Source organism: Cnephaeus nilssonii (genome assembly GCF_951640355.1).
Source record: "Cnephaeus nilssonii genome assembly, chromosome: 7".
NCBI lineage: Eukaryota > Metazoa > Chordata > Mammalia > Chiroptera > Vespertilionidae > Cnephaeus > Cnephaeus nilssonii.
Genome location: NC_137078.1, coordinates 91,177,087 through 91,194,935, shown reverse-complemented (window position 1 = coordinate 91,194,935; position 17,849 = coordinate 91,177,087). Strand labels below are relative to the sequence as shown.

The following is a 17,849-nucleotide window of genomic DNA, read 5'->3' as shown; positions in this document are numbered from 1 at the left end:
GCAACAGGATGTTAGCAGAGATTCTGCAAGCATTCTATTATGTAATAAAAATATATGCAGATAAGCAAATAAATAGCAGAAGGCAAGTCTCCTGATTCCAAATTAAACTTATTCTGGAGGCTAGAATACAGTCACATAAACTTTAAATAATCTCTCAAAGAAATAAATGGCTTAAATACATGGTTGGCAATTTATAAGGAAAATAACTATTTTCCTTAAACTTTATGAGGTGGCCTTTCCAAATAAACCCATTTGTGTCTAGCACAAAGTGTGCACTATACAAATATCTGTGGGAAGAATGGACTTTTAAGAAAATCTTGCTATTTATTAAAACAGATCACCTTAACAGTAAAATCTGGTAAGTAGGAAGTATATTCAATAAAACAGCTTTAAAAATTGGTTTGAAGAGAAATCTAACCACATAAATACTATTTACCACAACAAATCTATATGAACTCCTAGGTATTATTTAAGTCACCTTTAACTTTTCTGTCAGCCATAACACTGGAATATAGCACAAGCATTTTCCTGAAGAACATTCAATTTCTTATCATTTTTAATTCTCAGAAATATCCAGGAAAATGGTAGATATGAAAGATAAAAAACAATGTCTCTCCAGACAGATTCTCATTAGGTTTCTTTTATTACTAGTTAATTTTCTACAGAATTGCTCAATCCTGATGACATCACTCATCTAATAAATTAAAAAGATGTCCATTATAAATCAAAGTCCATCTACTCCAAAACATGGCTCTAATAGATAACGTGGCATAAATCTGAATCAAGCTTCAGCTAAAACAAAATACAATTAATCTACCCAAATACTGATAGACAGTTCATCATCTGGCCTGCACCCCTCTTCTCCCATTTGTATCTTGAAACAGAACAATTCTTGTTTTATTTAGTCAGGGAAAAATATTTTATCTGTTTAAATAAATGCTTTATGATACTAATTTACAATAACACAGTACAAAAATAAAACTTTGCAGAAATGCCAAGTTATCATTTCAGGTATGGTTTTCAAATTTTTTCATCTTGATTTCTATTAAAAGGGTTATTAACAAAAAGTAACACCAATGGATCAGATGCCACTTTTAATTTCTTTTGCCCTGGATTCTACAGAGCAATGAACAAATGGCAAAAAGGGAAGTGAGAAGATGGTAGAAAAGAACCAGGGAGAGGACATAATATACCTCACAAAATAAAAGGCAGTATACATAAACTAGAAACTAATGACCTGTTTTAGGACTTGGATTTTTTCCAAATATATCATAACACAATGAGGACTGCTTGCTTATCAAAGAAGCAAATAATAGATGTGCCTACTAGACTGAATTTTGCCTTTTCATGTACTAGAATGATTACTTAACAGTCCCCAGTGCTGAATAACTTTTGGAAAACTTCAAGATGAACCTCACTGTGTCTCTAGATAAACATCAAGGTCATTACCATGGCTTTATTAGTGGTTATCTTGGGATTTCTAAAACACTCTACTTATCAGCTTTGCCTACGGTGTGAGTTTTTATTTTAAAAAAAAAATTTACAGGGGAAATAAGTCAGACATGTTAAGCAATAATGTTTAATGATATAAATGCCTATGTAGCAAGGTCTGGTTTTCAGTAATGTTGAATACAGTTATAATCTGATATTAAAGAGTTTAGGAAACATAACACTGAAATGTAATGCCAGTGTTAACAATAAAAAAAAGTAAGGTCGCCCGGCCAGCATGGCTCAGTGGAGGTCACAGTTTGATTCCCAGTCAGGGCACATGCCCGTATTGCGGGTTCAATCCCGTATCGAGTGTGCAAGAGGCAGCCAATCAATGATTCTCTCTCATCAATGATGTTTCTATCTCTCTCTCCCTCTCTCTTCCTTTCTGAAATCAATAAAAATCTTAAAAAAAAAACAAAAGCCAGAGTAGACAAGGACTTCATTTCCTAAAATTAATTCTCAGCTTAAAAAAATGTGAAGTACTCCAAAGCTATTATAACATAGGAAGTCCAACAAACATTTATTGAGCATTCACAGCACCTGCCAGGGCCTTTGCATCTGTTATTTGATTTGATCCTCACACCAATCACCCTATGATGTAGATATTATTATTTCAATTTAATAAATGGAAAGGTTTAACTTGGAGGAAGGTTTAACTTATCCCAAACTTCATAATTCATAAGTGGTAAAACTGGGATTCACAACCAGGTCTCTATTTAAAAAAAACACACACAATTTTACTTTAGTACTATAGCAACTGAGAATTCTTTTCCATGGTTTATAGTTTGGATATAGAGCTCTTTGCCTCAGAAAAAATATGGGAAGACTGTATGATCAATCTCTGATTTTTAAGTTAGATCCGTGGTCGGCAAACTGCGGCTCACGAGCCACATGCGGCTCTTTGGCCCCTTGAGTGTGGCTCTTCCACAAAATACCACGGCCTGGGCGAGTCTATTTTGAAGAAGTGGCGTTAGGAGAAGTTTAGGTTTAAAAAATTTGGCTCTCAAAAGAAATTTCAATCGTGTACTCTTGATATTTGGTTCTGTTGACTAATGAGTTTGCCGACCACTGAGTTAGATCAATAAAGAGAAAATCTTTCTGGGATTTTATCACGGTTCAATTGTTGGGCTGTAATTGAAGTTTCTTCAAGAAGTACTCCAGTAGAGAGGTTATTCATTTTGAATGGAATTTTTTCAACACCAGAGATACGACTGCTAGAAAATTAAAAGGGTTGTATTTTAAATGTTATCTAACACAAATACTGCTTTTACTTAATTGTGGCTTTTGGACATTTTTAGATGAATGTTTTAGGCAATTCAACCATTCATTATAAGTCATAATACATATTTTATTTGCATTAGGACCTTCCAATTACCCTTACTCTCTGTTACCTCAAAAACAGATACTTAATGAGCATCACTCTACATAAATCGAAGTGTATTTTAATATCATTCATCACCCATCTCAATAGCTGTACTTGTCATTCCACTCTTTTTAATCAATCCAACTCTTGAAATATTTACCATAATAAACAGAATTCTAGAATGAGACAAATTTGACAAGTAAACTGATTGCACATCACACTGTGTTAACTGAAATACTTCGTACAAAAAAATGATGAACCTTTCTCTCTCATACTACATTTTAAAAAATACCTTAACATGTAAAATCAGGACAGCATTTCTTCTACCTAACTGCCATGATTCTATATAAAAGCTTATTTGTGGATTATATCCTGAGAATATTCAGAACAGAAAATTAGATCACCTGTGCAGAAAAGGTAGTAAGTTCTATATTCAAATAGCACCAGACTGTTTTTAGATAACTAAGTCTCTGCCATGGTATCCTGACAGAAGACTTTTTTGGCTTAGGAATCCAAACTTAATTGTTTAATTCATGACAGCTTGAACACTAAGAAAAGATTCCCAGACCCTTCCTCAAAATAAGTCTTCCTCAGAACAAGTTCTCTGAAAATGCAACAATAGAGTATTTGACTCTTTTTTTAGTTAAGCTTGTACCTGTAAAATAAACTTTTACTAAACTGTACAAAAAAAAAATTTTAACAATACCAGTCAGAAAAACTGTTTTAGTCAAATAAAGCACTGTACAAACAGACCCAAAGTAATAGTTTTGGAAAATTTCACATAGAGCTATTTTATCCATGAAAGATTTAAGAATTTACTTATGGTTGAGGCACTGTACTAATTACATGGGGGCTGAAAGCCATTTTAAAGAATTTGAAAATCACTGTACTGTGGCTTTAAATCTAGGAACATTTAAATTGTATTAAAGCCAAAGACACCTGCAACGAACACGCTCTTACTAAGCTTGTATTAGAAGGGTCAATGATAGCCCGGCTGGTGTGGCTCAGTGGGTGAGCATCAACCAAGAACCAAGAGGTCACAGTTCAATTCCCGGTCAGGGCACAGGGCGGGTTTCGGGTTCAATCCCCAGTGTGGTGCGTGCAGGAGGCAGACAATCAATGATTCTCTCTCATCATTGATGTTTCCATCTCTCTCTCCCTCTCTATTCCTCTCTGAAACCAACAAAAATATATTTTAAAATATTATTATTTCTAAATGTTTCTGCAATCAGATTCTCCCACCACTGTCCCTTACCTGCTCAAGAACTATTATTTTTTATGAGAATTTGTCATTCTGCTTCTTACAGCATTAGATCTACTTTTAGAGCATTGTTATAGCACTAGCTTAACATTGCATGTTATAGTAACAGTATGAGATTGTCTTTTTCAAAGACCTCCTAAAAATTGCCCTTCTTCAAGAAATCTGTATTCCTTAAGACTTTTGGAGTAAATAAAACAAAGCAGAACACAAAGATTTGGTGAAGGATGTCTTTTGTATGCATCCAGCTTTTTTATTGCTTTCATCTTTTCTACCAGTTGCACAAAGTAATATAATCCCGTTTTCTAACACAAACCTCAACAGTGTTTTCCCCTCTTTTGGTTTTATACTTCCTAATTTCATAGCTACTGAAGTTAAAAGATAATAACTCTCAAAACCAAACAGTAATGCCTTCTAGTCCTTGATACTTACTTGCTTTGCCCGTTGCCAGCCTCCATTCCTTTTGCTACATCCTTCCCTTCTTAAATGTTGCCAAATGTTTATGTAAATAAGATCAGCTGCTCCTGAGTCATCACTTCAGTATCCAACTTCTCTAATTCCCAATGTGCACCTTGATATATACTCTTGACATGAACCCTTAACAGTCTTTGGAATTTCTCAGTGTCTTTTTGGACATGGTAGGTGGACTCTCAGTGATTTTTCTCACTCAGCTGGGGTTGTTATTGGCAGGTGTTGATCACATATTTCTCTAACTCCAATCAATATGGACTGTCTTCTTGGTAACCCAAGACTTTTTTCTCTAAACCTGCTACTGTTTTCTAAAAGGATAAAATTTCCATGTGTTTAAAATTTTAAAAGTAGAGAAGTAACACAATTGTTAGTTTATGCTACATTTCGTATAATGAAATAACTGCTGATTTGGCGATGGTTTCTTGGATATGACACCAAAGGCGTAGGCAATGAGAGAAAAAACAGATAAATAAGACTTCATTCAAAATTAAGAACTTTTGTGCAAATGATAATATCAACAGAGTGAAAAAGCAATTGAGATGCAGAATATATAAAGAACTCCTAACTCAATAACTAAATTAATCCAATTAAAAAGTGGGCAAAGAACTTGAACACACAAATGGCCAAAGTGATGCTCAACACACTAATCATTAGTGACATGCAAATGTTTTACACACACCTGCATGCATATGCATTTTCTGACACCATCAAGTTTGCTATTATCAAAAGTAGCGTTCTGTTGAAGACACAAATTGGCCAATTCTGATACAAAATGCTATTTGTCATTAATTTCTAAAGATAGCATTTTCTACTTTGATTTTATCTTTTTTTTTTTTAATATATTTTATTGATTTTTACAGGGAGGAAGGGAGAGGGATAGAGAGCTAGAAACGTCGATGAGAGAGAAACATCGACCAGCTGCCTCCTGCACACCCCCCACCGGGGATGTGCCCGCAACCAAGGTACATGCCCCCGACCGGAATCGAACCTGGGACCTTCCAGTCCGCAGGCCGACGCTCTATCCACTGAGCCAAACCGGTTTCGGCTGATTTTATCTTTAAGTCAAGAGTTTAAGTTTCCAAATAAATAGGTTTTAGGATTCATATTTTTATTCATACATTACGTTTAAGATAATGAAAATTATGTTCAATAAAATAAATTATAAGCTTGATTAGCTTTTAAAACAGTAATTATATTCTATAAAGTTTCAGTGTAAACATAACTGCAATTTTATTAAGTTCTAATTCTGTAGAAGTATATTCAGAAAATATAAATATAAGAATTTAACATTCTTCTCTGTAGTCTAACGTATGATCAAGTTCTATAAATGCTCCTTGTGTATTTCAAAAAAGAGCCCACTTAGTTAAATGAGAAAATTACTAAAACAAAGTTTTAATTACTTTAAATTACCCATAGCCTTTTAAATCTTTTATCTTTGTTGAATAACAAGTTCTCTCTATATTTTTAAAATATGGTAATTATGATTTTCAAATTACTAATCTCAACTATTTTTTTCGTTGAATATGTACAAAATTCCTTTTTTTTATTGAAGATATTTTTCCCATTAATTCTAAAGATAGTGGAAGGGAGGAGGAGAAAGAGAGACAGACAGACACATCAATTGGCTGCCTCCCACATCACCATGGGCCAATCGTGGGCAGGGACCAGACCTACAACCTAGGCACGTGCCCTTGACCAGAAATTGAACCCATGACCCACAAGCATGTTGAACTCACGGCCGGTCGGCATGTGGCCCACTGGCCGCGAGTTCGACATGCTTGCCTCTAAACACAGCAATGCAAGCCAGAAAAAAATTCTTTTTTCATATACATATGCTTGTGCTAATTTATATATTCATATAAAACAAGTTTACTATTATTGCCATTTATCTATATCAGGGGTTGGCAAACTATGGCCCTTGGCATGTGTTCTTATAAGGCCAGCTAAGAAAGTATTTTACATATTAAAAGAGTTAAATAATGAAGAATATCCAAAGGATAATCTGGCCCACAAAACCCAAAATACTTCGTAGTCTGGCCCACAAAACCCAAAATACTTCTTTATAGTTTGCTGATCTATTTCAGGGGTTGGCAATTTTTTGTTCTGTAAATGTCAAGATAATATTTTAGGTTTTGCAGACCATACAATCTCTAGCAACTATTCAACTCTTTGGTAGTAAAAAAGCAAAATTCATAAGTAAATTAATATGGCTGTATTCCAGTAAAACTTTATTTACCAAAACCAGAAGAGGGACCAGATTTGGCCTTGGGTCATATTTTCCCAACACTGGTCTATATGATTACTTACTGATCTATTTCTCTGAGATTCAGACTCCCACACTAGTTATCAATTTGTCAATTTCAATTTCTTTTAATTTGCTACATATATATATTCTAAACCAATTATTAAGTAAATAAGAATTTATGTTACATTTTCCAGAAATTAAATCTTTATATTGTGGAAATTACTGCTCTCCCATACATGTTTTTGCCTTGAATTCTATGTTGACTACTAAAAGTTGCTTATACCTGCTTTCTTTTTATTAGCATTTTCCTGTTAACATTTCCATGCTCTTGTTTTCAATCTTTCTGTGTTATGTCTAAGTGCATATATCTAGATTAAGTGCATATATCCTCACCAGAGGATATTTTTTCCATTGATTTTTTTAAAATGTTTTTATTGATCTCAGAGGTGAAAGGAGAGAGCGAGAGATAGAAACATCAATGATGAGAGAGAATCATTGATTGGCTGCCTCCTACACATCCCACACTGGGGTTCTAACTCACAACTCAGGCATATGCCCTGACCACTGGGAGTCAAACCATGACCTCCTGGTTCACAGGTCAACACTCAACCACCGAGCAACACCGGCCAGGATTCATTGATTTTTAGAGTGAAAGGGAAGGGAGAAAAAAAGGGAGAGAGAAATATAAATGTGACAGACACATCAACTGGTTGCCTCCCACACATGCCCCAACTGGGGCTGGGATCAAGCCTGCAACCAAGGTACGTGCCCTTGACCAGAAGTGAACCCACGACCCTTCAGGCCTCAAGGTGGCGCTCTAACCACTAAACTAAACAGGCCAGGGCTAGATGTTAGTTTTTGACCAATTTGAGTCATATTTAATAGGGAAATTTAACTTCATTGTTATTACATTTACCAACATACCCACATTCCTATTATTTTATCATATTTACTTTTTATTAGTCCCTGTTCTGGCTGTTAAAATCATTGGGGTCCATTGGTCCTATCTTATTCTTTATTTGTAAGAAAATTCTACATCCTTTTACCATTGTTTGTGCCAGTTACTTACCTATTGTCTTTCAGCTCTGACCCATCCTGTAAGCAGTAGGAGGGTGCTTTAACCTATCAGTATGGTTCCAGACATTATTTTCATTCGCATTCCCCAGCCTCTCAAAGCTTTCAGAGATGCCAGCAGAAGAGAGGCATGCATGCATACTTGAGATTCAAAGTGCCAGCCTCACCCTCACTTGGTTCTCTCACTTGAGTTTCTAATGTTCAAGGACCAACCTGCAGTAACTTCCTTCTCAGAGGTCTGAACAAGAGTCCTAAAGGACCCTTCCTCCTAGTTCCTAGATTCTGGCAACACCACCATTTCTCTTTTATTCCCTACCTGCTTCCTACCTTAGCATCCCTTTGATAATCAATCAGTTAGTATAACAAATTTATGTAGTTAATCCCCTCTACTTGAAATTCTTAGTATGGTTCCTTTTTTCCTTAACAAAGTTTTAACAGCTATACTGCTAAACTAATTAGGTTGCCATGCAATCAATTGTACTAAACAGAAAGGTCAAATTTTAGAATTAAACCGTAAAAGATGGGTAATTTTAATGGAAATCAAGAGTAGTAATATAGTCCTGAATAATATAGTGTAGTACCTGAAAATGGAGTATCATTGACAGGTAACAAAAAAGGAGATTTATTTTGCCTATGAAAGGGTAATAAAATATTGGCAACATAATTTATTTCTTCTAGGTAACACCTACTTAGATAGCTATGGAATAAAATAAGGCAGACAGAAAAGCCATCATTTGAGAGAGAGAATTCAGATGGCTTGTGTGTTTATCATTTCTCACAGAGAAAAAAAAGGGGTCTATCAATGGTTGGAGAGTTTATAATCAGATATAGCTCTTCTTGTTACCTAGTTATCAGTTTGACTGGGTATCTGAGAAAAAGGAACAGTAAATAAATGTATTTCATTGAGAAAAAAAGATTGCTTATTTGGTAAGTGTAACATTTTATTTTCATATCAGTCATTCTATGTATCAATCTATAATATTCATTGTTTACAGTTAATTGATTCTATTTGTTGTAAATGATTCTACTTGCTTTTAATTTAACTTAACCTCTCCTTCACTATTCATTGACAGAATTTATTATCACCACAAAGCTTCATGATGTCTGTATAGTCTGCTTTTCATTGAGTGTTGAGTCACTGAAATTCACAATTCTTAGTTCTATAAAGATGCTAGTTTTTGTATATTATACTTTGTAGTTAGCAAAATACTTCCAAGTAAACTTTCTCATCTGACTCCTGATAAAATAAATAGTCCTGCATTATGTTTGCCCTCTCCCTTCTCCCACATCCCTACCAATTGAACAACCCCAACCCCACCCAATCTAAGCACATATGAATAAGCCCATATACCCCATACCCCTCCATCAGATTAATACAGAACAATACTCTGCATGTCTATGGTACTTATTTCCTCTAATGACCTTTCTCCCATAGTCCTACTTGCCCACTTTCCCACAACTTTCTGAACCACATAAATGGTACTATGGAATGAGATATGCTCCCTCCCACCACTACCCCCACACCGCCAAAAAATCACATGTGGAAGCCCCAGTTCCCTATGTGATGGTATTTGGACATGGGGCCTTTGGCAGACAACTGGGATGAGATGAGGCCATGGGAGTGGGGCCCTCATGGTGGGATTAGTGCCTTTATAAAACACAGCAGAGAGCTTGCTTGTCTGTCTATCTCTACCATGTGAGGACACAGCAAGAAGGTGAACTTCTAAAACCAAGAAGGCCCTTGCCAGGAATTAAATCAGCTGGCACCTTGATCTTGGATTTCCCGCCATCCAGAAAAGAAAAAAAATAAATGTGTGTTGTTTAAGCCACCCAGCCTATGGTATTTTGTTACAGCAGCCCAAGCAGATTAAGACAGATGAACTATACATTTTTGCAGGAAATATCACAAGCACTTTGAACAGTTGAACTGCTCCATTCCCTGATTCTCCTTAAAACTTACCTGTTTGATTTCCCATCCCAAGATGTAATGATACATGCTAATTTCTGTAACTGAATTGAAGTTGCAATTTTTAGAACCATAAAAATCTAAAATATTTTAATGTTACAGCTAGATAAAAAATAGACTGGTGGCCCCAAAGTGAGTTTCTCTTCTAGACCTATGGAAAAGTAGTGAAGTGTGAAATTCCAAAGAGATATAAACTTGCAAGGAAAACTCTAAGACAGGTTTTGCACTATCAATTATAAGAAGTGAGAGTAGTAGCCAGAGAAATCAGGAAGAGCCTCCAGGGTATGTCCAGAGGAAACAAACAACTCCTTAAATGTAACAAATCCCACCCTAGCCCAGTTTGGTTCAGTGGATAGAGCATCAGCCTGCAGACCAAAGGGTCCCAGGTTCAATTCCGGTCAAGGGCACATGCCTGGGTTGTGGGCTCGGACCAACCTGCAGGAGGCAGCCAATCAATGGTTCCCTCTCATCATTGATGTTCCTATCTCCCTTCCTCTCTGAAACCAATAAAAATATTTTTTTTTAAATGTAACAAATCCTAACCCTACACACACACACACACACACACACACACACACACACACACACACAGAATTCAAATGAAAATGAACATCAACAACAACAAAAATAAGCCTACATCACAGACAACAAAAGAAGCATATGTGAAATCACAATCAGTTCTTAATGATTGGTTTTTTACAAAATTCTTTGGCTTTCTAAAACAGTGCTGAATAACTGATTTTTTTATTTTTAAAACGTTCACTCTTTATACTTCGGTATTTCAAAATATGGGTTCTAGTTTGTAGATTTGCCAAATGGAATCGACAACTTGGGGTATATGGTGAGGAAAGTCTGAATAATAATTGTACTTAAATTACTCTTGCAGTAACACTTAAAATCTAACCCCAGAAATTTTGAAAAAAATTCACTGTGATTTTTTTTTCTAGCTATATGTAACACAAAGAAAAGCATAATCAAACAAGCATATAAAAATTACTTTAGGAATATTTCATGGTAAGTCAAAAAAACAAACCAACATGAAATTCACCTAAAAGGAAACATTTGGTAAAGTCTTACTTTATAAACATGGTTGCAACTGTTTTTGTTAATAAAAACAAAACAATGACAAAAGAGCTCAAATTCTCTAATCAAATATGACCACATCAAAATAAATCTCAATAGTTAGAGAAAAGAGCTTACAGAACTGTTTAGCATACATCAGGTAAAACCATAGACATAAATGATCTGAATATTTTTTAGGCCTTTGTAACTTAGTATTTTCATACTAATGACATTTGTAATGGCATGTTAATCTGTAAAATGTTTAATGGCAATATTTGTTGAAGAAATTTTCAACAAGGTATAAATTTTTAAGTAAATAGGCATACGATCAACTGAAAAATAAAACCAAAGTAAGATTTAGCTCCAACAGTGCCAACACAATGCAGTCAATCTGCAGGTTTACGAGCCAACATCAAATCCTCATGTGCCATGACTACAGCTTCCAAACACCACTCAACTCACAGACTACCTGAGGCAGCCACAATGTGTTCCATGGGGAGAGGGGAGTATAAAAATTACCAACTGTACTTGGCTTTCTTTTGTGAAGGAAACTAAATACTCATCAATTTCAAAAGTGAAATGTGAAAAAAACTTTCAAAACTTCCTCTACTTTATCCTAATTATTAGCAAGGCTGATTGTCAAGAGTTGTCAAAATCAGAATTTATTTTCTTTAGGATAGACAAAATATGTCTTTAAATCACACAAAAAGTATAAAAATTGTAGTGTTAAAATAAATAACATAATCAATCATTATTCCTCAGTGAAAAAGTCCTTTTCTTGGCATTTCCACAGACAATAAACAATCTAACCCATGGATCATTACCATCTCAGCCCACTATATAACACAACTAAGTTAATCTCTAAGAAAAAAGGACTAAATGAAATTTCCAGGAACGTAGGCAGAAAGCATGTATCACTCCACTTTGGCATTATTCAGAGCATGTCTTCTCACTGATTACTGTGAACACAGCTTAGGAGTCTTGACAGTGACACCAAGAAAAAAGACAAAAGTGCCAACAATTGAGCAATAAGTAGGAAATACTTTTGTCTTCCTTAATTTAAGTGATTTAAGATAATTCAAATAACAAACTTCTGGTATTTTTTTAAAAGATACAAAATGACAAAGAATGCAAAGTTTGCCTAGTTTTAAATCTGAAGTTGTTTCTAAAACCCATGGAGATCTTGAAGGAACTTTAGATCTCATCTCATACAATCCTGTTATTTACAAAAGGGAAACTGATCACTAATAAGAATTCCCATTAGGTCAAACTCTGAAATAGTATTGCCCTATCCAGTAAGGTCTACTAAATCTCAGTGGGCAGGTGAGGGGAAGGGGGTCCTCTTACCTAACACTAATTACTACCATGAAAAAAGGAGGCAAGAGGTTTGGTAGGCCTTTTTTGAGTTTTGGAGACAACATACTAGGTGTACCAGTTAATAATGCGGATTTTTTTCAATAGATGGAGTTACACATATGTTGATATATACGCGATTTGAAATGTATGCTCTTTTGTTGTATTGACAGTAAGCTTCAAAACTTCGTATGTCAAATTTGCTGAAGGTGTTAACATCATAGATATTTTTACACTTAACAATGTCGAATTTTGTGCCCAAAAAAGAGCATTTGCGGGAAGTTATAATTCATTATTTTGAAGAAAAGTGCTGCTGAAAGTTATCGTATACTTTGGGAAGCTTATGGTGAACATGCTCCATCTCAAGATACTTTTGAGTGATGACCTGAACAAAAGAAGACTATGGAGCAAGTTTGGGTTGCAATGTAAGCTGCTTATCACATGGGACCTATGATCCAACAGATCAGAGGTAATCTGAAGTGTCTGTGCCAAACAGATGCAGTAAGGAACCTCAGTCACTGTGCATAGCAACAGCTCTTTGTTAAAGGACACTGATACTAAAGAAACCAGCCTTGCCCAACATTCCATAGGGCAATTTCCAGAGGAAGGATTTCTAGCATGTTCCACTGGAATGGTGCTATAATGAATTCTCTACTATTAGGTGAGCCACAGCTGTGTACTCTCCAGGATCAACCATGGAGAAGGCTCTTCCATAGGTATTCTATCAGCCCCAGGACTGGCAGCTGATCCTTATATTTGCTATTGTTATACAGTGGATTCTCGGTTCTTGAACTTAATTTGTTCTGGCAGGATGTTTGAGAAGTGATCTGTTCAAAAACCAAATCATTTTCCCCCATTAATATCCTGTAAGTTGAATTAATCCATTCCAGACCCCCCAATGATTCCCTATTTTGACCTTTCTTATATACAGTACATGCCTAATATACTGTTTAATCTGTAAATAAACACTCCTTTTCTTAAATGTATCGAACCACCCCCCACTAGCCTTAAAGAAAACACTATTAGCACTCGATCCAGGGATATCAGCATGTAGCATCTTTGCTGGTTCATACATCACTGCCTCCTACATGTCTGTCACTGGTTAATTGCTTTCCCTTTATCCAAATCAACAAGAGTTTTTCTATCTCTTCAACTGCCTATGATCATTGTTTCTTTCACACCCTTAGCAACACTAGCACTCTTGATGGCCTCTTTATGTTTTAAAATTGTGCTAATTATTGATTTCCCCAGCCAACAAAAGCATTCTCTCCTTGCCAGAGAGATGCTTTTAGTCATGCTGAGGTATCAGCTTGAAAGGGTTGCCATTTTGGAAAACTATGAAGTTTGGTTCAACAACAGAGACATTTTTTTCTGTGAACAACTTGGTCGAGAACCAAATTGTTCAAGATGGGAGATATTCAAGAAATGAATTATGACTGTATTCTTTAGAGTTCTCTTTTTATATTATTGACACTTCATTACGCCAATTCCCTGTTATATTTAATGAACCTTTATAATAAACTAGAGGCCCGGTCCCTAGGCCTGGCCGGCGATAGGCCGATCAGGGCCTTCCGGCTGCCAGCTGGGACCTTCCTTCGTTCCGCACCGCCCCCTGGTGGTCAGCGCACATCATAGCGAGCGATCGCACTCATGGTATCCTGGTTGAACTCCTGAGGGGACACTTTGCATATTAGCCATATTTTCCCTATTTAAAACAATACATAGCCCTGACTGGTTTGGCTCAGTGGATAGAGCGTCGGCCTGTGGACTGAAGGGTCCCAGGTTCGATTCCGGTCAAGGGCATGTACCTTGGTTGCGGGCACATCCCCAATAGGGGTTGTACAGGAGGCGGCTGATTGATGTTTCTGGCTCTCTATCCCTCTCCCATCCTCTCTGTAAAAAATCAATAAAATATATTTTTAAAAAATTAAAATTAAACAGTACATAGTTTTTCTCTCTTGATTAGAGATAGGCCAATATACCTTATTAACAGCATGGGTGGTTCTCTTCAGTGACATGAAGACACAAGAACCTCATTTTAAACAAGAGTTCATTTTGACATGTTTTACTTTTAAAATTCAAAATTAAATAGGAATGATTTAGACTGAGTTTAAGCATAGTACTAAGTCCAAATTAATTTACATATTTCTTATTAGGGCTATTTCAATAATGGTTTGGCAAGCTGCACATTGCTTCTTCAAACATTCTATAGTCTAAACTAGCATTAATCAGTCCCAGTCCGTAACTTATAATCACCAGCTTTCAGCATTATTTTTAATAATTGCTTATTGCTTATTATTCAAGCTTTACAAGGCCTAAAATATGGAAGGGAAAATTGAATATAATGTTATAAAATTAATTTTCATTACTAAAAGGAGCAGTTCTTAAGCATAAATAACACTGTCAAATAACATGGGTCAAGGTTATTGGCTTGACTTTCTACGCATTCATTCCAGTATGAGACTTTATAACTCTGGCCAGCTCTTAACCACAAGGAAGCCCAAATAAGCATGTGATGGTGGGTTGGTGCAAGCAAAACAGTATCTTGGGAAATAGCTTAAAAAGCAGGGAACCCACAGTGTTATCTTTTTAAAACAGTGTTTTAATGTCTGCTGTGCATTTTAACTGGAAATACATCAAGGAGTTCATTATTTTTTAACAGTTTAACAAAATTTTAAGCTTAACGAATTTCAATAATCTATTTACAAAATAAAAAACCAAAACAAACAAAAAAGCCACCAAAGTTACTCAAGAAGGAAAGATACACCACTTTTTACAAAACTAGAAGATAACCAGCAACATTCCACCAAAAAAGAGAGAAGAGTGGAGACTACAGATTACGCACCGAAAAGCAAACAAGTGTTTTGTGGTTTTAACAAATTTCAGAATACATTCTAACTTCTAAAACAATAAAAAGAAGAACTAAGTATCACTGTTCATTTTGAATGCCTCCATAAATGAAATGTATAAAATCATTAGTAGCCACCATTAAATACAAAAGACAAGATAAAAATTACTTTTTAAGTAATGTAAATTATTGCTTAAAATTTGCTTTAGAAAAACAGAAATGCTTTTACATGGCAATTTATTATTTTTTAAATATAGTTTTTCTTACTTGAGAGAGGCCAGGGGACGATGCATGTCCCGGGGGCGTTGCCGCAAGATTTGGATGCCCCTTGTTTATTTCATGTGCTGCATAAGGGGAAGGGGTTGGGGGTCCTGGCTGTCTTGCTACCTGTGAGGAAATCAACATTTATTATATTAGTAAGAGTATTATAATAGTAATATAATCTTAATAAACATAACTAAACTGGCAAACTTTTTAAAAGTGAACTTTCTGCCTCACAATTTATACTAAAATAAATGCCAACTGACAAAAGGCTTAAATTTTCAACACTGAAGCACTGAAATTCTTAGAAAAATTATAAACATGAATATTTCCATTAATTTGATAGAAGATTCTTGAAGCATAATCTAAAACCAAAACCCTAAAAGAAAAAAATATGCTAAATAATAGAAGCCAGACTTGAAACTGCATAATGTACAATGATTACATTTTGTAAAAGGATTTACAAAAAAGATAAATGATTGCAAGGGGATGAAGATAACTACAAAAAGACAAAGAGATTTGAGGGAGTGATACAACTTCTATATCTTGATTATAGTGGGAATTACATGTCTCTATGTGTTTGTCAAAACTCACATAACGATAAACTAAAAAAAGGGAATTTCACTTCATGTAACTTACATTTCAATAAACCTGAACCCAAAAAAGAAAAAGGTACTTATAGAGTATAATCTCAATTTTGTTTTTTTTTGTTTTTTTTAAAATATATTTTATTGATTTTTTTACAGAGAGGAAGAGAGAGGGATAGAGAGTTAGAAACATCGATGAGAGAGAAACATCGATCAGCTGCCTCTTGCACACCCCCCTACTGGGGATGTGCCCACAACCAAGGTACATGCCCTTGACCGAAATCGAACCTGGGACCCTTGAGTCCGCAGGCCGACGCTCTATCCACTGAGCCAAACCGGTTTTGGCTCAATTTTGTTTTTAAAAAGAACATGTACAGCCCTAGCCAAGTAGGTCAGTTGCTTGGAGTGTCATCCCAATGTGCCAGGGTTATAGTTCAGTCCCCGGACAGGGCAATTACAAGAATCAACCAATGAATGCATAAATAAGTAGAGCAAAATATCAATGTTTTTCTCTCTCTTACTCTCTATCTTCCTCTCCCTCTAAAATCAATAAATTTTAAAAAGTAAATGTACATGTGTATATGTTTCTGTATTTATAATTTTCTATATATATGTTTACATATATACACATACATATAGGGTGTCCCATGGTATATATACTTTGAGTAATGATTAATTCCAATGGATTAAATCTGAAAAGAAAGAAACAGCCATCAGGTGTTAAGTGTGTATACAAGAGTTCCGGAAGGTCGTATGGACAGTCGTTCTGCTGTTCGGTCTAATTAGCATATTTGTTTTTATTATATAGGATAGTTCAATGGCCATAAACTTGTAAAACAGAAGAATAACTAGCATTCTATGTAAACAAAATTACATTTCCCCACTTTTTGCTGGCAATAAACTGCCCATCAGCCTGTGATTGATTTGAGACCACTTCACTCAGGCTCCTTTCTAGAGTCAAGCAATCAATCCTAACCAGCTCCTCTCTATCAGTCTAAACCACTCTAGCACTGCATTCCATGAGTGGAGGGCAATTCTCCAGTCATCTAATATTTAAGAATCCATTCTCCATAGGGTGGGGTTCTTTAATTTCAGTAGGCCTTTTATAATCTAGTGGAAACTACAGACCTCTTCCTAGAATCATATTTTTAATACCTAAAATACATAGAATTATGAAAAAAACCAACCACTGTATATTGAAATACAGTTGCCTACACTTATAATTCAAAGAAATTATAACATTCAATGAGACATTTTCTCCATCTAAGTTCTTAGAAAGTGGTCTCCAAATGGCATTAGATTTACCTGGAATTCAATCAATCAGTCTGAGGCTCTGAAGAAAATCTACTCCCTGGTAATCTAACCTTAGAATCCCTTATATCTATCTAAAATAGACATAAACACCTAAAGGCTCAGCTGCCTGACCCCAATGCTAAAATAAAATGGACTCACAGAAAATAAAAAAAATAATAATAAAATAAATAAATAAATAAAATGGACTCACAGAGAACTAACTACAGTAAAAAGATGTACAGTATAAACGAGACATGAATGATGCTAAAATGTAATCAAATGAAATTTAATTTCTTCCTTGCTTTTTAAATAACTACGATTTTCTTGAAAAACTTCATTTCCAATTTTGAATAAAAAATTTTTATAAGGGCATGAGGTTTACCATAAAATGTTATAGCATTTCTAAATCTCATCAGAAATTTTTCAAAAGATAAAAATTGGGCTGCTATTTAAACATCTATTTTCAAAAACTAATAATCAGAAATAACTTCTCACCAACAAGGTTTTATAAATTTATATTCTTATTTCATATGTTTTGAAATAAGAATAAATTATTTTGACATTCCACTAAAGTAAA

General features: G+C 35.1%; 1 protein-coding gene across 24 annotated transcripts in view; it reads right to left on the bottom strand.

The window, feature by feature from the left end:
• Positions 1-17,849, bottom strand: part of EIF4G3 (eukaryotic translation initiation factor 4 gamma 3) — a 286,670-nt gene that overhangs the window by 175,204 nt on the left and 93,617 nt on the right. For 22 of the 24 annotated variants that reach the window (XM_079776759.1, XM_079776755.1, XM_079776738.1 and 19 more), the window contains one exon: positions 15,399-15,518. The exons of the other annotated variants lie outside the window; for them this stretch is intronic. In XM_079776759.1, the coding sequence (XP_079632885.1) occupies positions 15,399-15,518 (120 nt within the window). The remainder of the gene's footprint in view (positions 1-15,398; positions 15,519-17,849) is intronic. 24 annotated transcript variants of the gene reach the window in all.